A 24,024-nucleotide genomic window follows, 5' to 3' on the forward strand; every position below is an offset into this window, starting at 1 on the left:
CTAAAATAAATCTTGGTGTTATGATATTGTTAATCAAGGCCAACTCTGGCCCATTGAGCAATAAATCAGTACGGTTTGTCACCAGTCCACTATAGTAGTGGTTGGATGGTTGGTGAATCTGGCCGCTCTGTTTTGGAGTGCCGTATTGTTAAGGCTCGTTGTTGAAAAAAAAAAAAACCCTGAACATGCAATTCTAGTTGCTTGTTGTGTGGTCTTCAAATAGATGGAAAAAATGAAAGGAAGTTGTCTGTGTTCAAAATGGAGAATTTTCTAATTACATGACTATGGATTCTTCAACCATGTAGTTTATGTTACATGGGCCACCCAAAGAAGCACCCATCGGATAAATGGTCGTGATCTACAAATTTTACAATCATGTGTGATGCAGGGACACATGATTTAATCCTAGCATGCAACGTGGAGATTATGAAAGATTCCATAAAGTAATTCAATTAAGAAAAGATGCTAACCCACCACATAATTAAGAGTAAATAATAGGAAACAAAATCTGATTTAACCTAAATCACATGCTCGCATTCTAAGAAATCACATAAATCAGTTAAAACTAGGCTTGATGGAAGGATAAAACTTCCAATTTAGCATAGGCACGTTCCACACTAAAGGGACTGACATGTAGGTTCTATGATTAGAGGGTTAGGAAGGGAAAAATCTGAAATTTGGAAAATTAGGGTTTATGGTAATTGAGGATTTTGGAATTATGGTTTTTTAGAGTTTGGGGAAAAAAAATGAAATTAGGCCTAAATTGGGTGAATTGGTTAAGGGGATTGATGAATTTATGTATTGGTAGAAGGGAATTAAGGTTTTGGTTGAAGGGAAGTTAGGGATTTTGGGTCAATTAAGGAAATTAGAGATTTAGGATTTGGGAATTTGGGAAAATTAGGGAATTAGAGAATATAGGGTTAGGGTTAGGGTTTATAGGTAGAGTTAGGAATGAGGAATCAAATGGTTTTGATGTGGGAAGCAAGGGGAAATCAAGGGATTGTGGGGTTGTTCGTTCGGTTAGCTTAGGGGCTCACACATGTGGTTGTACAGTCACACGTGTGGGTCATTGGTTAGGGTTTTGGGGACCTCAATGGTTGATTTCGGTTGGGGTTGAAGTTAGATGATGAAAAGTTGAAGAAAAAGATGATTTAGATGGTTTTGGATATGAAGGGAAGAAGAGAGAAGAAGTTTTTGGAAAAATACCTGTTTTTGGATAGAAAGGAAGAGAGGAAGATAGATGGAAGCCTCTCACCTCTTTTGAATAGGGAATGGAATCACACCACACCTAAGTTCCAAATAAGATGGAGTATTCTTCAAATCACGTGAAGAAGAGAAAACACAACTTTTTTTTTTTTCAAAATAATGACATTAGGACTCCACACACACCCCTTTCTCTTTTATAGTCTTAGAAAATACATTTTACAAAAAGGCGCTCTCAAATATGATTCTCAACATAAAGACACTTAATAAATTAAAAGTTGTTCCTAACTTCCTAATCTCAACAAAAATATAAGCTATAGAAAAAATAATGAAGCATGTAAACAATCTAAACAACTAAACTATTTTGTGGCCCATGGGGGTCCACGATCAAGATGTCCGAAGATGATGACCAACGGTCCGATCATTGTGTCCACCCGATCCAACAGTCCAATGTGTCCATCAAGCTCCTATATGCAGCCCACGTGCATCTTCCTAGTATGGGTCTTCAAATATGCACGAACATGCACGTGTGGACTTCAAAGTGGCTAGGAATGTGAATTAGGCCAAGTGGGCCCCATGTAATGGTTGTCTAGCCATAAGAAGACATGCTCATCCCTCCTCTGGTATGATGCTTGGATGTCTTCATTAATGTATATAGCCAAGAGGCAAAAAACTAATACTGGTTTATTTCAACCAACCATAGGGTTAGCTCAATGTGGCCGGAATGCTCTTTTTTGTTTGGTGATCACAATCCCATTCAAACCTGATTTTTGCAATTCTATTCGATGACCAAATTTTTAATTTTTGGTGAATTTTGCTCTCTTGATCTCATGAAAATGCATACAAAAATAGGATTAGCATCATTTTAGGAAACCACCAACTTTTCAAACCTACTAAAATACCCTTATAAATGATCCTAACTCCTTCATGCTCATTGGGAATTTCATGGCTTCTGGTAATTCCTTAAGGTACTTTTGACTTCCCAACAACCAATGGAAACTAGCAAATGAGGTCAGGCTTCATCTAAGCACATGTGAATTGTGGAATAATGTGATTTTTGGATTGTTTTTTTTTTTTTTTTGGATGCTGTTGAATGCTTGTGAGCTTTTGTGTCTTCGGGCTTTTGTTTTTGCCTTCTTCTTGGGGGGATGATAGCTCATCATCTCCCTTTTTTGTGTATTTTTTCCTTGTTTTTGGTTATTTAATAAAATTTGGTTGGCGTTTCAAAAAGAAGGAAAAAAAAAAAACGTGTGTGAGATCTGTAGCATTAATCAGGTGGGGCCTAGAAGGAACATGTGCTGGCCCGATAGTTAGGTTTGTCCATTCATCAGGTGGATCACATGTATGCTAACAATTTTTTCTTTTTCTTTTTATTATTGATTTGTAGACAATGTCCACTTGGTGAATGAACTTGCCTGACTTTTGGTGTGATAGGGCATGTTCATGGTGCACACAAGGTCCAGGATCTAAAACACGTGTGCCACAACATGCCGCCTAACATCCCCTCCATTTTGTGCAAGATCTCCATTAACTGGGCTGGCTTAGCAATTCTACATGCTTAGAAAGGGGTGTCCAGAGCTGGGCATAGCATCTTAACATCCTTGTTGAGTTTCACAGGGAGAAAATTGAGGCATTCTGGGGGGTGTTCTAGGCATAGTTTATTTTATGATTTCTTTTCATCTTTGTCATAGTCATGGCCTTTTCGGTCTTTGTGTTTTCTTTTTGTGTATATATATATATATATATAAATATATAAATATCAGTTGCCTTTTGAGAAAAAAAAGGGGTTCAGGGACTTGTGGGTAGGATTGGATTTCTAGGAGGGAGGTGCCGCTGATTTTGTTTATGAGAGGGAGATAAAGAGTAATTATGTGATTTTACTAGGTGGCTAGAGTATAAATCCCTTAATTTTTCATTATGGTTCTATGCTCTTGGTCTATAATACCTTGTAATGTCAATCTATATTCAAAATGTAGAGATTTATACTTTGATTTATTAGGTAGTATCAACATATATAATATTATGTGTGGGGGCCTATAATATTAATATTCATCTCTTCATACATAAATTATGATGTCGCTTAGTGAATAAAACTATATTATATATACCAAGTGTATGAGCTGGAGTAATTCACATGATCCCCTGCCACATTGGAGGAAGTAGCATATCATGTATGTGTTCCGATACCATGTACTGAAGCAAACTGCGATCCAAGTAACACTAGTACAGACGTGCAGGAGGATCAGATGTCAAGGAAAGAAGATGGAAGAAAGCTCACTTGCCTATGATACATCCGTTTTTCTAATTTGTGTTCAGAGTGTTGTTATCATTATGTATTGATGACCAGAGGCAGAGGGATACAGAAACATGCATCAATGTAGCTGATATTATCGCCGATACTTGGAAAAATATCATTGACTAAGGGAAACATTGTGAAAAGGTGGAATTTTTCAGTGAACCTTTAGGAGATGTTAAAAGACACATTTTATGCATTTAGTAATCAAAATATTGCAAAAAACAACTATACATGATAAATTTCCATTTTATAAGGGCCTAAACCATGTGCTGTTAGAAAAAAGGCAATGTGATTATATAAAAAATTAGTTTGTATCATTTAAAAACCATACATTGCAAGTAATAAAATATCCATTCTTTAGGTAAAAGTGGAGGGAAATTAGGATTTTCTCAATTTCCCTTGTTGACTCACTTAAATGTTGATTTATTTGCCAAAAATCAATTTTAATGCATGAGAATCACGTGTAGACATTGCAATCTATGCTAACATTTGAAAAAATGAAGTTCCAATGGATGTTTTTATCACCTTTGAGTTCCGGCTCGTCTTCCTTTCCAGTTGAGATTTCTCCCCCAAATCCAAGCTTTGATTCAACAACAACCATAGTGGTCGGAATCACCTAATGAACAAAATCCCCAAATAATCCGAATGATGATTTTTATTTGTGTTTATATTTTTTTACTTTTGCGATCTCTCTCAATTTTCTTGTCAATTTCCGACGTTTTACAAAAGTATAGTTAGTTTAATGATATTATGCCGATATTACCGATGCCAAGGAACTTTATATTGTTTAGAGACCAAAATATCACTGGTATCACTCAATATTGCTAATAATATTGAAATTATTGGCGATATTTGGAATTTTCTATATTACTTGGTGTTTCAATATCGGTGACCCGAAGATAATGATAATATTGAGGATATTATTAATAATTGCCGATGTTTGGAACTATGGTTCTAGTAAATGGAACTATTGTTGGTTTCTTTAGGAGTTTCCATTGGTTTAAGACAATGGATCTCCCATTCAGTTTACAGTTATTAAAAAGCCGCATGCTAGACCAATGATGCATGCAAATACCATAGGTAGATGTGGTGTTGCGTCAACCTATCTATTTTGCATCTTGCATGAAGGCAAATTGAGTTACTCTTTTCTTTCTTTCTTTATTTTTTGTTCTAGCAGGAGGCTTGGATTGATAGTATATTTTGTGGAGACTACTATCGAGCATACCAGAAATATCCCTGATACCAGGGAAACATTTGTAAATAGGGGGAACATTGATAGAAAATTGGGAAAATTTTCAAGAACTTAAAAATTCCCCATTTTTTGGGTATTTTTTAAAGAGAATTAATTCTCCATTTTTTGGGGTTTTTTAAATATAGAATTAAGTGATTTTGAACACTCTTGGTTTTTATTGAATCAAAGTTTGGATTTGAGGAGAAATCTTGACTTGAAACGAAGACGGGCTGGGACACAATGGTCATGCAAAATTCATATGAACTTCAAATTTTTTTTTTTTTCAAATGTTACCGTGGAGTTGTGGTCTACAATGGAAATCCATGTCTATGCATGAATCTCATTCATTGACATAGATTTGTTATGAAAAAATATCATTTAATTGAAAAAAGGGGGAAATTGGGGAAATCCTTTTTTTTTTTTTTTGTCATTTTTATATTTGGAAAATATGAGTTTTTCACTGTTAATTAATATGAAAATTTTATATATTAATGTGTTGGGCAATCTATTGATTGGCTACAAATTTTATACTGATATTTTCGATAGTACTTGGTTAGGCCCCTATAAAATATGTATAGTTGTTTTTACAATATTTTGAATCTTACATGTGTAAACATGTGCCTTTTAATATTTCCTAAAACTTACTTAAAAATTGAACCCATTTCCCAATGTTTTCCCAATATTTCCTCCAGATAGCTATATTTTTCTGAGTATTAATGATAATATCAGCGATATAGATACATGTTTCTGTATCCTTGGTTATTGATACACGTAATGATATTGATACTCTGAACGTTGCCTATGTCCGAGGTTTCTGTATACAGGAAACAAGACTCACTACCTTCATTATTTTTAATACTATTGGAGTGGGATTTACCTCCAAATCCTTATAGACATAGTGATAGGAAGTGTCTATAGAATGTTTTTACTGTGGGTATGATAGTACCTTACTTTTAGGAGTTGTATTGCACACAGTAATTCAAGTGTTTAATATCCCATTTACTTCAATGTCACTCATCAGGATTCTGGGAGTGATAGTAGGTAAGGCAGAGAAAAAGTCAAATCCATGTCATTGGACCATTTTATATAGGATTGGCTTAATTTCTTTCACATTTCTTTAAGAGGTTTCTGTTGATCATTTATCAAAAATAGAAGACATTATCTACCACTGATTAACTGGATACAGTTCGACCAGCAACTGTAAACGGAAGCATTATAAAACTATAACAGCATATGAATACATTATTGATTGTTAAAAAAAAATACTTTCCGTTGACTACTATATTCCAAAATGGGAACCTTCATAAGTCTTAGCTAATAATTATGTATGTACTCCATGTTCTAACATTTATTGTAACGACATTGCAGAAATTGTCTTTTAAGCGATATGAGATCTCATGGGTTTATAGGGGAGCAATCGGCCACACAACTCCAAACCGCTTTCTTCAGGTGCAGAAAATCATTTAAATTTATTTAATGCAGTTTTTATGGTGCTTTTTAGTTCTTTTCTTCACCAGAAAACATTGTTGTAATCATAGTTGTCATTTGTGAGTGGGACGATGATATTACGTTATGAGTGACATTTGGTCTATTTGGTCTATATGTGCTATTGCATCTTAAATCATATCATCTGTCATCAGGGAGATTTTGACATTATTGGGGGCGTGCCTGCATTGACGGAAGCAGAGACTATTAAGGTATGATCATTTCTCATGTGTATCTTACATTCTCCCTATATTGTTTCATCTCATTGATTCTACCATGAAAATGAAAAGCTCTTTTATAATCTGGTTCAATTACTTAGTTCCCTAGAAGATTTGATTGGTGTAAAACTGTTTTTTACTTGGAAGGAATCTTGGAGTTGTGATCTTAGTTTTGGGTATATCGTGAGTTACTAGAACATTCATGAAACGTGAAATCATCATCAACTTCCATTAGGTTGGATTTAAAAGATTTGATGTTTAAGCTTCTTAATAATGATTTTGCAGGAGCATACTGTCTATGCAGGTCTTTACTTAAAAGTGCTTTACTTTGAAGAATCAATGTTTTCCATATCGTTATCACGTAATATATTGTACCCTTGGGATTTGGATACATATTGGTTATCACATGGGATATATCAGTTGCATCGCTTAATGTATCGTTGTTGTTGGAAACATGGGGAAACATTGGGAAATTGGTTGAAATTTTCAATGAAGCTTCATGAATTGTTAAAAAAGATATTAATATACACTTAGAAATCAAAACATCACAAAAAACACTGCACATGACAACATTGCTCCTGGGCCATAGGGCCATATTATGCGATATATATATATATATATATATATATATATATATATATATATATATATATATATATATATATATATATATATATATATATATATATTTACACACCCCCACACACTCACGCCGTAGTGGGCTTTCACCACCTATGGATACTCGAACCCTTGACCGGGTGTTGAAACTCCCGAGAGTCTACCACCCGAGCAAGAGCAAGGATCCTATCTATGCGATATCTGACTGAACTGAAGTAAGTATATTCGAAGTCTATTCATAGAATTTGTAAATGTAAGAAGACATGTTTGGAAACACAAGCAATACATTCAAAATCAAAAGAAGTAGAAAACTAGAAATATACCTGTGAACAGTGTTTTAAATATCGACGGTATCGGCCGATATATCTTGTATCCCACCTGTGTGATACGAAACACACAAGTAGTGGGATATATCCCACATGTTCGATTCAGTGAGCTTTTTTTATTTTATTTTATTTATAATTTCGATCATTTTTTTTTCTTCTGGAAATCATGTTAAATCGGTGTCAAATTGCTACAAATCCATGATTTTTCATGTTTTGTATGGCATGAAAAAACATTGATTGGGAACTTCGATTTCAAGATTTGGAGGAGGACTGAGTTGTGGAATTTTTATTTATTTATTTTTTTTAATTTTATATTTTTAAATTTTAAAATCAAAATCAAACATGTATGTAACCTAATCTAGTGATTCTTCTTTTGCTTTTGAATGTATTGCTTGTGTTTCCACACGTCTTCGTACATTTATAAATTATATGAATAGACTTTGAATATACTTGAATCAATTCAGTTAGATAACACATGGATTAGGACCCCATACAAAGAAACCTATTATGTGCATTTGTTTTTTGTAACGTTTGGATTTGTAAGTGTGTATTGATGTCTTTTTTAACAAGTGCTAAAATTTTGTTGAAAAATTCGACGAATTTCCAATGTTTCCCCATGTTTTCATCCGCGACCACATGCGGATTGGTGCCTTCATCTGTCTCGTCTGCTCAAGTTGAAGTTGTTCCCACCAAGCTGAAGCTCTGCCCGTCAACTTGTAGGCCACGAGTTTAACTTTCTTTTCTTCCACGATGTTCATGTAGTCGAAGAAACGTTCGAATTTAAGCAACCATTCGAGGAAGTCCTTGAAGTAGAGTTGGCCATTGAAACTAGGAAGATCGACTTTCATCTTGAATTCTTGATCTGTCCGATCTATCTGATCAATGCCTCGTTTAGGATGTTGTAGAATCATGTCGCTGGATCCCACCTTCTCAGGAGTGATCTTATGGTTCACTGCTAGCATCGCCCTATGATCAGTGCGATTACGAATTTAAACAGTTGCTGGTAGTGGATCACCACCATGAACACGGAGCTACCCTAAGGCCTTCGTTATGCGATCCGTCATGCGATCGATGGAAGCTTGCAGCCCTTGCATGGCTTGCCAATTCTTTCGCTGCGCTGCTTCGAAAGCTGCCGCCGTTAAAAGTAAATTCCCTTGAGCACCGTTCATGGGATTGTTGCCCAACCCATCGTTAGAAACTATATATCCAAGAAAAAAGCCTCGCTCTAATACCAAACTGACGCAGGGGAGGACGTGAGGTCGAACACCGTCTTCCTCAAGGGGATAACTGTTCCAAATCCACAAAACTTCTTTGGACTCCTCAGAGAGACTCCTCGTATCCACGAGGAAAAGAACAAGAAAATAGAAAATAAATTCTATAAAATTCGAAATTGATTGATGAATTGACTAATCTATATGTACTTGTTACATCATTAATATAAAAAAAAAAACTAAAATTCGTAATTACCAAAAATAGCAAATTTCTAACTCTAATAAAATTCCTAATTCTACTAAAACTCTTCTAAAGCCTAATTTCTAAAAATAGAAATTCCAAATAAACTTTGCTAGAAGAGTCCTTGCATTATTACAAGTTATTTCTAAAAAGGAAGAAAATCTAAAACTCAAAAAATAAGAAAATATTAAAAAATTCAGAATTACTAAAAATTGTATTAGTTTTTTTTTGAAAAATTCGTTTTTGAGTTGAAAAAGCGCGTTTTTTGATGAAACGGACAGATACGACCAACTTTGTGGGGAAAAATTCGGATTTGAGCTGAAAAAGCGCGTTTTTTGATGAAACGGATAGATACGACCAACTTTGAGCTGAAAAATTCGGAAGGCCCATTTCAGTAAAGATTGATAGGTTGTGCGCCCCGTCACGTTACTCGGATCAAAAGTTACAGTCAATTTATGGTCCACCTTTTGGCCCAACAATGCTAGGAACGTATTTGTGACACGTTCTATATCAATCTCACATACACATCACGGTGGACCCCGTAAAAAATCAACTTTTGTGCTTCATTCTTTTGCAGGTTCCCAAGAAACAACAATTTATTGCTAAAAAAGTAGTTCTTTCATCTAACCTGCTGGACCGCAAGCTATGTACACCTATTTGCTAACTTCAAAAGTATTACTTGCACGTAACATCCAATCCTTCTAGCAAGTTGGCCCCACCACGAGGATTGTGTGGTGCAATGTTCAGCCTTATTTACACATCAACTAGGCCACACTATGTAAAACAACGTCTAAACATTGGTAAATAGCAAAACACAATTGTGGTCCATTCATTGAGTGGCCTTTACCAAGTTTTTTAGAAAGTGATGATCATGATGGGGTTAATCTATTACATGGGTTGGATGTTGCATATGCTTGAAAGGCTAGAAGTTATCTCTAGTTGGACCTTAAACTATATTACAACTAGTTGGACCTTGGACCTTAGACCTTCTCATTTTTTCTCGGGTGAGTTTTCGGATACCTTCTTTGATTTTTATGGGGTCTACCGTGATGTGTATGTGAGATCCATACTGACCATTAGGTGTGTATTCTCATTTTAGGCCCAGATCCAAAAAAACAGGCTGACCTGTGATTCAAGTGGGCCACAACAATGAAAACAGTTGAGCGAGTGATGTCCACCCTTGATTTTTATAGGGTTGATTGTGATTATTATATTGAATCCACTCTAACAATTAGATGCCACACTAAACATAATGTAGGGTCCCAAAAATCAGGCTAGTTTGTGATTCAAGTGGGCCACACCAAAGGAAACAGTTTGGAGAGTGAGTTTTGATCTGTACACAATCACAAATGAGTCTGATTTGTGAGTCCTGTGCCTAACATGGAGTGGCGCACATGGTGGTCCGGGTGGATTCCACATAAACACCATGGTGGGGTCTACCCAAGCTGAAGACCCTTTTCCTTCTCTCCCTCTGCATTTATTAACTGTAGTAATTAACGTGAGTTTCTATGCTGGTTGGACCCAGTGTTTTAAATATCGACAATATCGGCCGATATATCCCATGATATATCTTGTATCCCACCTGTGCGATACGAAACGCACAGGTAGTGCGGTATATCCCACATGTTCGATCTGGTGAGTATCTTTTAATTTTGATCCTTTTATTTTTTGTATATCATGTTAAATTAGAGTCAAATTGTTACAAATCCATGATTTTTCATGTTTTACATGAAAAATCATGGATTGGGAGCTTCGATTTCGAGACTAGGAGGAGATGGGCTGAGTTGCGGAAAATTGAAAAAAATAAAAATTTCTAAATTTCTCGCAAATCGTTTGTAATCTTTGTATCCAAATTTAAAATCAAACATGTATGTAACCTAATATAGTAATTCCTCTTTTGTTTTTGAATGTATTGCTTGTGTTTCCACACGTCTTCTTACATTTATAAATTATATGAATAGACATTGAATATACTTGCATCAATTCACTTAGACAACGCATAGATTAGAACCCCATACAAAGAAAACCTGTTATGTGTACTTGTTTTTTGTTATGTTTTGATGTCTTTTTTAACAATCACTGAAGTTTCATTGAAAAATTCGACCAATTTCCCAATGTTTCCAACAATAACGATACATTACACGATACAACTGATATATCCCATGCGATAACCGATACGTATCCATATCCCAAGAATGCGATACGTAACGCAATACCGATATTTCAAACACTGGTTGGACCTAACCTTATGTCCATCTGGGTGGACTTGAGAGTGCCTGTGTGTGTGTGTGTGTGTGTGTGTGTGTGTGTGATATCCTGAGGCTTGACTAGGGGTGTCAATGGCCTGGGCTCGGGCTTGAAAAATCAAAATTTTGAATAGGACTAGCCCGATGGCCCGGCCCAAAGCAGTTCAAAATCCGGGCCAAGACCTACCCTAGGCTTGGCCCGTCGACAGCCCTAGGCTTGACCACTAAGACATCTTATATGTAACTCAACCACTAAAAACTCAGGTAACTGAAACACTGCTTTCCAGGAGTGATTTCCGAGCATCAAACTGAATGAATTTAAAACTATTTTACTAGTATCTAATGATCAAAGATATCTTGTCTCATGTCTTATTATACTATATGCGTTGCTTGGGTCCTATTTTAGTAGTGTCATGAGTCAATAGTTTCTTATCCATATGCAAGTACCTAGTCCAGATTTGATTCGTCCACTGTCCTTTGAGATTGTAGAAGCAAAGGGAAAGTTTATTATTGGGTTCGTCAATTTTTTGGATTTCTAGCTTCCTCCATCTGCTACAGCATCCATCATTTCCAATCGTGTTTGTTGCCTTCCATCTGAAAAAATTATCCACATATTGCTTCACTTCATTAAAGTGCATGGTGGTGATGCAGGGACATGTGATGACTTAATCCTAGATGCACGTATAATCAGGTTAAAGAATATTCAAATAAACACATTAATCAACTAACCCTTTCCAATCAAAGGGATTAGGTAAATCTCAACACAAAGATGAGGTCATTCTCTCCAGATCATGCCCCTTAGCATAGAATCATGTAAACAGTAAAAAAGGGAGGACCTAGGGATATGAGGATATCCCAGATCTAGCATAAGTCAGTCCACAGTCAAGTTTGTATCTGATTATACTGACTAACCATCCCTCTTTTTCATTTAAACCAAAAGTGGAATATCCAGAGAGGAACGAAATGGGTGAAGAATGAAGGGTTCGAGATGATGAAAGTACATGTCCTTTGTCATCAAAAGAAAAGAAGGCGGATGATTCTTACCTTTTCCTGCACCTTGAAGATCTAGAAAGAAGGAAACCTGAAATTGGGTGGAATCCTCAACTCCGAAGGGCTAATCTTGAAACTAGAGGTGGGCATGTTGGACCCGATCCGACCCGACTCGGTACCGTTCCGAACAGAACCGACGGCATAGATTGGCCTGATCGAGTCTGTCCATCTAGATCCGATCGTTTTTCGGATCAGGTTCGGATAGTAGTGTATCCGGACAGAACCGATCCGAAAATCCGGACCGAAAGGGTCCGAACCGACCCGATCTGACCCGACCCGGGGATGTAAATATCCCTCTATTTTTCAAAATATCCCTGTATCTTTGGCTTTTCGTTTGGTGCCAAAAAAAACCCACTTAACATACACTTAGCCCCCAACTCTCTCTATCTCTCTTTATATCTGTCTCTCCCTTTCTGTTGAAGATGAAGGCGAGTAGAAGACTAGTTAGATATGCGGTAGATCAGATACCTCTCTTTCTGCCGTTAGATTTTGGAGATTTCTTTGTTGGAGAGATATACACTGAGATACGATGGATAGCTGTGGACAAAAGAGAGAAAAAAACTGATAGCAGACATTGATCGAAGAAGGTCGGCACAGCTGTTTACAGGCGTCGTCTTGATAGCCAGACCCTAAGACATAAGCGGATTGGCTAGTGTAACGTTAGCAAGTTCTGTGGCTCTAATCACGAGGTATGTGTTATATCCAAACCGTCCATCCATTTGGCAATATCATATTAAGGGTTGGGACAAAAATAAAACAGATCTAACCATTAAGTGGACCACACTACGGAAAGCAGCGGGGTATTGAACGTCTACCATTGAAACCCTTTTTGGGTTCACAGAAGTTTTGGATCAACATGAAATTTGTTTTTCCACTTCATTCAGGTCTTTGTGACCTTAAGAATAGATTGGATGGAAAAGAAACATCATGGTGGCCCTACAAATTGTTTAACGATGAAAATCATCATCTCCGCTGCAATTTATGGTGTGGTCTAGATGATGTTTGGATGTGATTCATTTTTTTGGATAATGCTCTAAAATGATCTCTAAAAATAGATGAACGGTGTAGATATAGTAAATAGGTCACTGTGGGGCCATGTAACGTGGATCTCCTTTGAACCGTTCGTACAACTCGGAGCTCGAGGAGTGTCAGTGCTCGTCTTCGCACGACACGTGCCTAGATCAGCTAGCTTGCTGGTGCTAGCTGTACTTGGAGGGAGACGGATCGGCTACTCCCCCCCGTGGCTGATGGTCGGTGCTCTGTGGGCCCCACCATGATGTACGTGTTTCATCCATTCCGTTCATCCATTTTTACAGATCATTTTAGGGCTTGATAAAAAAAAGTTTAGGGATATATATCTTAGGTGGGCCACACCACAGCAAAACAATAATGAATGGATATTCACCATTAAAATCCTCCGAAGGCCCACTGTACTGTTTATTTGAAATCTAATCGGTTGATTTGGTCATAAAGACCTAGATGAAGGGAAAAAATAAATATAAGCTTGATCCAAAACTTTTATTGCCCCCGAAACGTTTTTAATGGTCAAAATTCATTCAACACGTTTCCTGTAATGTGGTCCACTTAAGATTGAGATATACTTCATTTTTTTTTCATATCATAAAATGATATATAAAAATAGATGGACGGCATGGATGACACACATACATCATGGTGGGCCCCACAGAACACCGACTACTAGCCACTTGGGAGTTACCATTTACAAAGCTTCTTCAAGAAGCTATCTCTGTTGTGTAAAGCTTCTTCAAGAAGCTATCTGTGGTGTAAAGCTTCTTCAAGAAGCCATCTCTAGTGTAAAGCTTCTTTAATAAGCTAACCGTCCGTTTTTTTTCCTACTGAGTAAATTATGTGGGGCCATTTTGAACTTTTTTTGGTTTATCCACACCGTCCATCAGTTTTTATCTGAACCTTACTCAATCCGATCCGACTCGGTTTTTCTGACCGAGTTGGAGTTGGATCGATTCAGGCCACTACGAGTTCGGATCTGTTCGAGTTAAATGACCCGGATTCGGTCCCAAATCAGATCGAGTTCGGGTCGGGACCTACAAATTTCGAACTTGGTTGAGTTGGACCAAATCCGATCCGACTCGGTCCGATGCCCAGCTCTACTTGAAACCCTAATCTCTTGATAAAAGATGAAGAAAAGATACGAATTTCTACTCATTCAATAATAATTAAAATAGTATTTCTCACAATGTCTATATAAGTCATGGAAAAAGTAAAAGTGCACTAAAGCTCCTTAAAAATAAAAAAAAAACAAAAAAAAACAAAAAGACGAAAAAATGAATAAAGTGCAATAAAGCCCCTGAAACAAGAAAAAGAACAAAAAATGTTTAAAAATAAAACACCCGTGTGGTAGGGTGTAAAATCCAACCCATAGATTTGTGGTCAGGGTGCGGTCATGCCGCTCCTGCACTCGTAGTGCATTAGAAAGTGGGTCTGATGGACCCAGTGTCCATCCACATCAACTCCTTCGCTCCGGTACTCTGTCGGCAATGCCTCCTCCTCTGGTATACTCTAAAGGTTGCACTACTGATGTTTGCATCAGCTGGTCTTCATTATTTTGGCTTCGTTTTACTCATCCATTTTGTCGGTTTTAACTGTAGATTACTTACCAAAGAAATCATAGTAACTATTTACTTGCATGCTTTGTTTGTTTGTTTGCTTTTTTTTTTTTTTTTTGCATTGAGACTTTCAATTTTAGTTGTTATTTTGCTGCCTTGTTGATGGATGATGAAAAATATTTTGACAAAATGCTTTAGTTAATGTATTTAGCCAGTTTAAAGTACTTTGTCGCAGGTGGCTACAGACATTGTAACCCGATATTTTCATTCAAATGCATACGAAATTCGGTTAAATCATGCCCAAATATTGGATGCAATTTGGTCTTGGATAGGAATTGAGGGTGATCTTAGACAGAACGTGGCAAAGGTATGGTTATAAGAAGTTTTTTTCTAAAGTATGAATGACTGAGTACATTATACGATAGCTAACGATTTTATTTTTGTCCAAATGAAGCTTCTCTCTTCGATGGGTTCTTTACGCCCTCAGTCCTCTAGCCGTAAAACAAGATGGACTTTAGTTCGGCGGCAACTTTTGCAGGTCTTACATCTTGGTCTTCTAGCCATAATGACTGAGTATATATATAATTGATTGATTGAACATGGCTTGCAATTACTATTCTAGGCTGAAACCTTAATAGCATGCTCTTACATCTTGGTCCTTTGATGAATGTGTGTACCTTCTATTTTTTCGTCGTTTGAACTTACTAATAAGACTCTGCATTTGCATTACATCAATTGAATTGCACATGTTTTCCTTCTATTGTTATGTTATTTGTACCTGGAAATGCACTTTTGGGGCTGATTAATCGTTAACCATATAGTCATAAGATTCACTTCTTTCAAGGTTGATATGTCATTAAGCAAATGGTCACTCAGACCATAGCTTTTACTACATGAATATAGCTTGTTTGTTCAATAATTACGTGATGGATTCCTTCACCATGCATCGCGTTTTTTCGGGCCCAACCGATGCGCCTCGATATCGATATTTGGACCATTGGACGAGACTGAGAGATGATTGGTAGTTGCAGAGAAAACCGGCTACTCCTTAGTATTGAGATTGCGTGGATTGTGTACCATGGCATGTGTGGAAGCTTGGTGGAGCTTAGAATTATGGCTAAGTCCTAGAGGGAGGGTGAATAGGACCACTTAAAATTTCTTGCCTAATTAATATAATTTACCAATTCAAATGATTATGGCAAATAACATTTAGGCTTTCAAGCTAAGTGGGTCCAATCACATAGAGTACAAAAGATGCAACAATTAACAACTAGTTTATGAGGAGATAGTGAGCTTGTGTGTGCTTACAAGTTAAGTGCCTAACATACAATTGATGCAGGACATAGAAATTAACTATGATATGCAAGATTTCAGGCCGTAGATCAAACTAATTCAGAAACATTCACATAAAATTTCCACATCCCACACAAAGTTCAAACATTCAAGCTAGGGGAATCTGTGCGATCCAGGCCTACAAAGGCTAGGGCTGGATCAGTGAAAATTATGGACTAAACGATACCCAAAGGGAAGTAAACATCATCCACACATGCACAACAATCAGTCACTAATCCAAGGGGTTCACCAATTTCAGTTTAGAGAACCCTAGGGTAAGAAAAGGGGTAAACAAATTGAAACAATGCAATCTAGGGTTAGGGTTATGGAAAAGAAGTACGAGAGGGGTAAAAGAGGCGGAAATTCTGAACCTAACGATAGTCCACGCGTGCGGACAGCGGGCCGGGCCTGACGCATGTGCGCATATGCCTGGCCGCATGTGCGAGGGGGCCTCGAATCCGGAAACCGCCTCCTTGGCACTGGTCGGCCAGGGGAGGGCTTCAAAACGTTCGAGTTTCGTGGCGATCCGACGTGCGGTCTGTGCGTGGTGCTCCGTCAAAGTTTCAGCCCTCCTGCGGGGCCGGAATATGAAATTTTGTTGTAAAGAGGAAAACTATTGTAATAAAGAACGGATTTGAGTCGTAGTTGATTATACGAGATGAGAAGTATGAATGGTAGAAGATGGAGGCGAATTGGGATAGATGTGGCTTCGCACCACGGTAGTCAACCCTTCAAAGAAGGGAGGGCTTCGAACCCAATTGGATTTCCACAACTTTAGAACGCAGAGGAGTAGAAAACGCAGGAAATTTTATTACTCTTCAATGAGTGAAAAAAACTACAAGGGGTGCCTATTTATAAGAAAACCCGATACTCCAAAACTTGTGCCATGTGCGTAACCTATTACTTGGCGATAAAGTAAACAAAAATAATAACTAATCAAAATAATCTAAATCATCCATGATATTCTAAATAACAATAATAAGAAAAACTTAAAATATGAGATTAATTAGACTAGTGGGCCACAATCATGAGAACCCATGATGGGCTTTACTTGACTATCGGGCCCACTCTAACGAACCAAAACTCAGTCTTCTAACTAGGAGGCCCTCCCTGGATGTCGTCATCGAGCCAGATCGATGGTGGGGCCCTCCTTACGTACGTGCGTGTGTGAGTGCGCGTGATGTCCTCATCAACTCTCCTCGGCTGTGAAGATTTCGCCACTGGCGAAACAAAGCTCCTGAACCGCTCTAGGATATCGGGATCAAGTCTCTGAAGCTCCTCCTCAGTGAGCCACGTGCTGTCTGAAGCTGGCATGACTTCCATTTATTCAGGTACTTCTGAAACCCGCCGTCCGACGTTGATACTATCTAATGGTCCAAAATATCCTCTATTTCCTCTTTGGGTGTGGGAAGGTTAGGTATGGGAGGTAGAGGCTGAGAAGAAAGGTCGGGAAGAGGCCATGGATCAAGGGACAAATCTGGGGAATTAGGATCAGTGGGTGAAAGGCCGGACAAAGTATCAGTGGTCCCCTGAAAAGCAAATAGATCCTCCACATTGAATGTGGAACTAATTCCCATGGAAGGTGGAAGATCTACCACATACGCATTAAGACCGTTTCGCTTTATAATTTTGAAGGGTCCAGCGCTACGCGCGTGTAATTTAGAAAAGGCCCCCTGAGGATACCGCTTGGGCCTAATTGCGGACCATCAAAGAGTCTTATACATTGAATTCCTTGAAACGTTTATGCTGGTCTGTAAAAAATTTGTAATGTTCATTACTAGTAGTGATTTTTCGCCTGATTTCTTGATGCAATGAATGAATGTGATGCGCAGAGGACTTTGCAGACTCTGATGGCCTATGGGACAGTGACATAGGAATAAGATCAATAGGCTTTCTAGGCTTATAACCAGTAACGACTTCAAAAGGACTTAGACCTGTGGACCTATTGACAGAAGTATTGAATGCAAAGTCGGATATGGGTAGTACGGTGTCCCATGTCCTTGTGTGCTCCCTCACTAAACATCTGAGCAAACTCCCTAGGCTCCTATTGACCACTTCAGTCTAACCATCGGTTTGAGGGTGGTAGGCAGAAGAAAATTGGAGCCTAGTATTCATCATGTGCAATATTGTCTTCCAAAAGTAACTCATTAATCGCATGTCACGGTCAGACACTATGGTTTTTGGTAACCCATGCAGTTTGACGAACTCACAAAAAAACAGCTTGGCAACATGAGATGCGTTGGAGGTCTTAGAACAAGGAATGAAGTAGGCCATTTTAGAAAAATGGTCCACGACAACAAATGCTTCCGAATAGTCTTGGGGAGTCCAAGCACGAAGTCCATACTAATGTCTTGCCAAGGGATGAATGGAACTGGCAAAGGTGTGTATAATCCTGTATTTTGTTTCTTTTGCTTTGCCAGTTGACAAGTACGACACTGCCCTATAATTCTGGCCGTGTCTCGCTTAAGGCTTGGCCAATGAAACCTATCCTCCACTAGGGCAATGGTCTTGTCTCGACTGAAATGACCTGCGACCCCTCTTGAGTGTAACTCCCAGACAAGAAAATCACGGAGGGAGGTGTGTGGTATGCACAAGTGGTCACTCCTAAAGAAATATCCGTCTATAATCAAGTACTCACCGCTAGCTCTTAACGGACTCTGTAACAACGACGCATACATAACTCCAAAATCTGGACACTCAGAATAGTCTTCTTTGGTGCGCTCGAGACCCATGACTTTGACACTCATGGAATTTAGTAATGCGACTCAACGACTTAATGCGTCGGCGGGCTTATTCTCTACACCGGCCTTGTGCTTGAGCACAAAAGTGTACTCTTGAAGGAATTGAACCCACTTGGCGTGCCTAGGGTTTAATTTTTTCTGAGAGTTCAGATATCTCAAGGCCTCGTGATCTGAGAATAAGACGAATTCTTGCGGCAATAGGTAATGACACCAATGGCGAAGTGATTGCGCTACCGCATAGAACTCTTTGTCATGGGTGGAGTATTTCTGCTTCACCTCATTCAATTTCTCACTAAAAAAGGCGACAGGGTGCCCTTCTTGACTAAGTACTCTTCCTATGCCGACTCCTGATGCGTCACATGTGACTTCAAAAGCTTTTGAAAAATCCGAAAGTCACGTGACTGGAGCATCGATCATCTTGACCTTTATTTCCTTGAAGGCCTTCGAGGCTGCCTTTGTCTATTGAAACTCTCATTTTTTTATGCAATCCGTGTTGGGAGCCATAATGGAGCTGAAACCTCGAATGAACCGCCTATAGAAGGTGACTAAGTCGTGAAAGCTGCACACCTTATGAATATTGCGGGGTTCAGGCCAATTGACTATGGCCTTGACCTTCTTGGGATCCGCTGATACGCCCCTCAGCTGACACAATAAAACCTAATAAGATAACACTACTAGAGAAGAACGCACACTTCTTTAGGTTGATGTACAAATTCTCGGCTCTAAGGACCCCACAAACTTGCCTCAGATGGTTGAGGTGTTGTTCCTTGGTCATGCTATAAATCAAGATATCATCGAAGTATACGACCAGGAACTTCCCCATGAAGGGCCTCAACACTTGGGTCATCACACGCATGAAGTTGCTTGGAGCGTTAGTTAACCTAAAAGGCATAACTAGCCACTCGTATAGCCCATCCTTCGTCTTGAAGGCCATCTTCCACTCATCACCAGGGTATAAACGGATTTGGTGATAACCACTTTTGACTTCAATTTTCGAGAAGATAGTAGCATTGGCCATCATATCCAACGTGTCATTAAGACGCGATATGGGAAACCGATACTTGACTGTGATTTTGTTGATGACCCTACTATCAACACACATCCTCCATGTGTCATCCTTCTTAGGTGTAAGAAAGGCGGGCACGGCACACGGGCTCATGCTCTCTCAAATAAAGCCCTTTTCTAAGAGTTCGTCAATCTATCTCTTCAACTCAACGTGCTCCTTTGAGTTCATTCTGTATTGCGGGAGGTTTGGTAGAGTCGCCCCAGGGATTAAATCAATGACATGTTGTATATCCCTCATAGGGGGAAGCTAATTCTGTAGATTGTCAGGAAAGACATCATGAAACTCATGCACTACCTGAACGGCCTCAGTGGGTAACTCTACACTAGCGTCTGGTACACTCTCCCTAGCCACAAGGGTGTATACCATTGAGTCCGCCTCCATTTCTCGCTCAAAGTCTTTGGCATTTAGAATATGGAGAGGTTTGGACTTGGACTTCAACTCCTTCAATTCTTTCGAGCCGCTCACACCACTCTATGTGGTGGATTCCTTTCCAGTCATGTTCTTGGGTGACAGTGGATTTAGCTTGACCTTCTTGCCCTCGAACTAGAATGCATACACATTCGAACGACCAAATATGGCAACATCCCTATCATAGAGCCACGGTCTACCCAGAATGATATGGCCAACATCCATGGGAACAACATCACACTAAAGTGTCTTTATAAGATCCAAACTGAATAGGAACAAGACAACGGTGCGAAAATGGAATGGAAGTTTTATCAACCCAGGATATCTATAGGGTTGAGGATGGGCTTCAAGCTTCAAGCCCAAACGGCTCATAGTGCAAGTCGATGCCACGTTGGCACAACTACCACTATCTACGATCATCTTATAACTTTTTTCTCCAGATTTTACATAAGTATAAGAGATCGTGTTACGGCGCCAGTCATTAGTGTTCTTGGCTTGAGCCAAAGCGCAATGCACAATTGCGAGGGTTGCAGACTCTTGCGTTCCCTCTTCCTCATCACTAGGGGTCTCTACGGGCTCATATTCTTCATCTTCACCGTCACTCTCTGGGGGCACTACTTCTACTTGCCCATCAATAAGGAATACTTTGGTGCCCTCTCTCGTGCCGCACTGGTGGGCAAAGTGACCAAACCCCTGACACCTAAAACACCTAGTGGCCCCACTTCCACGTGAACTAGACCCAGCAATCTCTTTACCCTTATCATCCTTGGGTCTGGGCTGAAAATTGTTAGAAGGTTTGTTTTGGTATCCAGTGTTAGGTTTAGCCCCAAAGGGGTTGGCCTTAGCACTGGACTCGCAAAAGTCAAACTGCCTTCCCATAGACTCTTTGAGATATTGCTCGACGTCTAATACTACTTGATACAACTGTTCAATAGTGTCTATGTCTTTGGCGAGCAACTCTCTCCTAATGTCAGGACAGAGGTCCGTTTTAAAACGAGCAAGGGTTAGTACGGGGTCCTCATCAACCTCGCAGCGGGTCAAGTACTCTTCGAACTTCTCAATATAGTCAGCAACACTCATGGAACCTTGTCGAAGAGACTGCCACCCAATCAACCGTAAGCGATAAGAGAAAGGGAGGTACTTCTCCTTAAGTGTTTCTTTCATTTCTCCCTAATGGACTACTAGGAGTTTCCTCGCTCTTTCTTTCTTTTGCTCTACCGTCGTCCAGAACCTCTTTGCTTGGCCCACAAGCTTCATTTTGGTGAATCGGACTCGATGAGTATTCGACATATCATACCAGTTAAAATAGTGGTCCATATCCGCCAACCAATCTAAAAAGGCTTTAGGGTCCAAGTGGCCATCAAACGTAGGAGCGTCTACTCTAACTCCTTTGAGGAGTTGCGCATCTGGGTCATATTGATCATGATGTCCCTCGCGGTCTAGGTGCACAGGTGCGCGCCTATGACCAATTCCTTGGCCGCCTCCATTCCTTGGTCTAATCTCATGGTCACCTGCCTGAGATTGGACATCTTCTCCAATGGTGGGGTTTGCTCTAAGGGAGGTCTCTAGTTGGGTAACGCGTTCATTAAATTGATCAAGGCGTTAGTCCATACGCTGTTCCAAGCGCTTACTCAAAGACTCAACCTGCTGGGCTAACTTGTTCACTGATTCTTGCAGTTGTTTCATGTTTAGTGTAGGGTGCAAACTAAAACCATAACCCGTACGTGTGTGCATACAATTACTAACTTAACCTAAGGACCTTCTACTAAGGTTATATGCATCTAAATGAAACTAAATGATCCTATGGGACTTTATATGGGGAAAACCACACAACGTCACTAAAACTCAGCAATATAGCTATTAAATAAAGGGATAACAGAAAATTCCAGCAATATGAGTTGCTAACTTTCTGTTAACAGAAATTTCAGCAGCTTATATCAAGAATTACGGACCTCTAAACAGCTATATATGATGAGAATTGATGCATGATGGACATAAACAAACAAAACCCTAAACATGTAATGCATTCCCCTATAAGAACCCTAGGCATTGATACCAAATTTGATGCAGGACATGAAAATTAACTATGATATGCAAGATTTCAGGCTGTAGATCAAACTAATTCAGAAACATTCACGTAAAATTTCCACATCCCACACAAAGTTCAAACATTTAAGTTAGGGGAATTTGTGCGAGTCCAGGCCTACACATGCTAGGGCTAGATCAGTAAAAATTATGGACCAAACGATACCCAAAGGGAAGTAAAAATCATCCACACATGCACAACAATCAGTCCCTAATCCAAGGGGTTCACCAATTTCAGTTTAGAGAACCCTAGGGTAAGAAAAAGGGTAAACAAATTGAAACAATGCAATCTAAGGTTAGGGTTATAGAAAAGAAGTATGAGAGAGATAAAAGAGGTGGGAATTCTGAACCTGACGATAGTCCACGCGCGCGGATAGCGGGCTGGGCCTGACGCACGTGCGCATAGGCCTGGTTGCACGCACGAGGGGGCCTCGAATCCGGAAACCGCCTCCTTGGCTCTGGTCGGCTAGGGGAGGGCTTCAAAATCTCTGAGTTTTGTGGCGATCCGACGTGCAATCTGTGCGTGGTGCTCCGCCGAAGTTTCAGCCCTCCCGCAAGGCCAGAATCTGAAATTCTGTTGTAAAGAGGAAAACTACTGTAATAAAGAATGGATTTGAGTCGTAAGATGATTATACGAGATGAGAAGTATGGATGGTAGAGGATGTAGGCGAATTGGGATAGATGTGGCTTCGCACCACGGCAGTCAACCCTTTGAAGAAGGGAGGGCTTCGCACCCAATTGGATTTCCACAACTCAAGAACTCAGAGGGGTAGAAAACGCAGGAAATTTTATTACTCTTCAATGAATGAAAAAAACTACAAGGGGTGCCTATTTATAAGAAAACCCTATACCCCAAAACTCGCACCATGTGCGCAACCTATTACTTGGCGATGAAGTAAACAAAAATAATAACTAATCAAAATAATATAAACCATCCATGATATTCTAAATAACAATAATAAGCAAAACCTAAAATATGAGATCAATTAGACTAGTGGGCCACGATCATGAGAACCCATGATGGGCTTTACTCGACTATCGGGCCCACTCTAATGAACGAAAACTCAGTTTTCTAACTAGGAGGCCCTCTCTGGACGTCGTCATCGAGACAGATCGATGGTGGGGCCCTCTTTCTCCTTGCGTACATGCGTAGGGGGCGGCGTGCGTGTGCGAGTGCGCGTGATGTCTCCATCAACAATCCAATTCAAGCATTCATATGATCCAACTAATCAAACACAAGCATGAATAGAATTGTGCTCAAATGACAATCGCAAACATAAGCATGTATAGTGGTTTGGTTTCCCTACTCCACTTCCGACGGATGCATTCTCCTCGAGTGTACCAGATTTCATTTTCTTAGGAGTTTTGAGTAAGTTCAACCCTAACCTTTGTAAGCATACACTCCCGCTGGAGGCATACACAAGCACGTGATGCACATACACTCTCGTGTCGGAGGAACACATTTCCACTTGTGTTGGTGGCTCCCGAAAGAGATTTTAGTTGGTTTTCTATCGGTTAACCAACAGCCACTAACAGTCCTAATCCAAGGCGCTATGTACACTCCCATCGGAGGCTCCCTTGGAGACTAATGCGTACGCACCCGTGTCCAGTGAATGCGGTCCTAATTCAAGGCCCTACGTACAGTCCCGCCGGAGGCTCCTCATGGAGACTAACACATACAT

General features: G+C 39.5%; 1 protein-coding gene across 9 annotated transcripts in view; it reads left to right on the top strand.

Annotated features, from left to right (window-relative positions):
* Positions 1-24,024, top strand: part of LOC131246372 (eIF-2-alpha kinase GCN2) — a 150,736-nt gene that overhangs the window by 83,040 nt on the left and 43,672 nt on the right. For 6 of the 9 annotated variants that reach the window (XM_058246439.1, XM_058246443.1, XM_058246435.1 and 3 more), the window contains 4 exons: positions 6,099-6,179; positions 6,371-6,427; positions 14,946-15,077; positions 15,165-15,248. In XM_058246439.1, the coding sequence (XP_058102422.1) occupies positions 6,099-6,179; positions 6,371-6,427; positions 14,946-15,077; positions 15,165-15,248 (354 nt within the window). The remainder of the gene's footprint in view (positions 1-6,098; positions 6,180-6,370; positions 6,428-14,945; positions 15,078-15,164; positions 15,249-24,024) is intronic. The other 3 variants (XM_058246436.1, XM_058246437.1, XM_058246438.1) reach the window with 3 other exon arrangements.

The sequence above is a fragment of the Magnolia sinica genome, chromosome 5 (assembly GCF_029962835.1).
Source record: "Magnolia sinica isolate HGM2019 chromosome 5, MsV1, whole genome shotgun sequence".
Classification (NCBI taxonomy): Eukaryota; Viridiplantae; Streptophyta; class Magnoliopsida; order Magnoliales; family Magnoliaceae; genus Magnolia; species Magnolia sinica.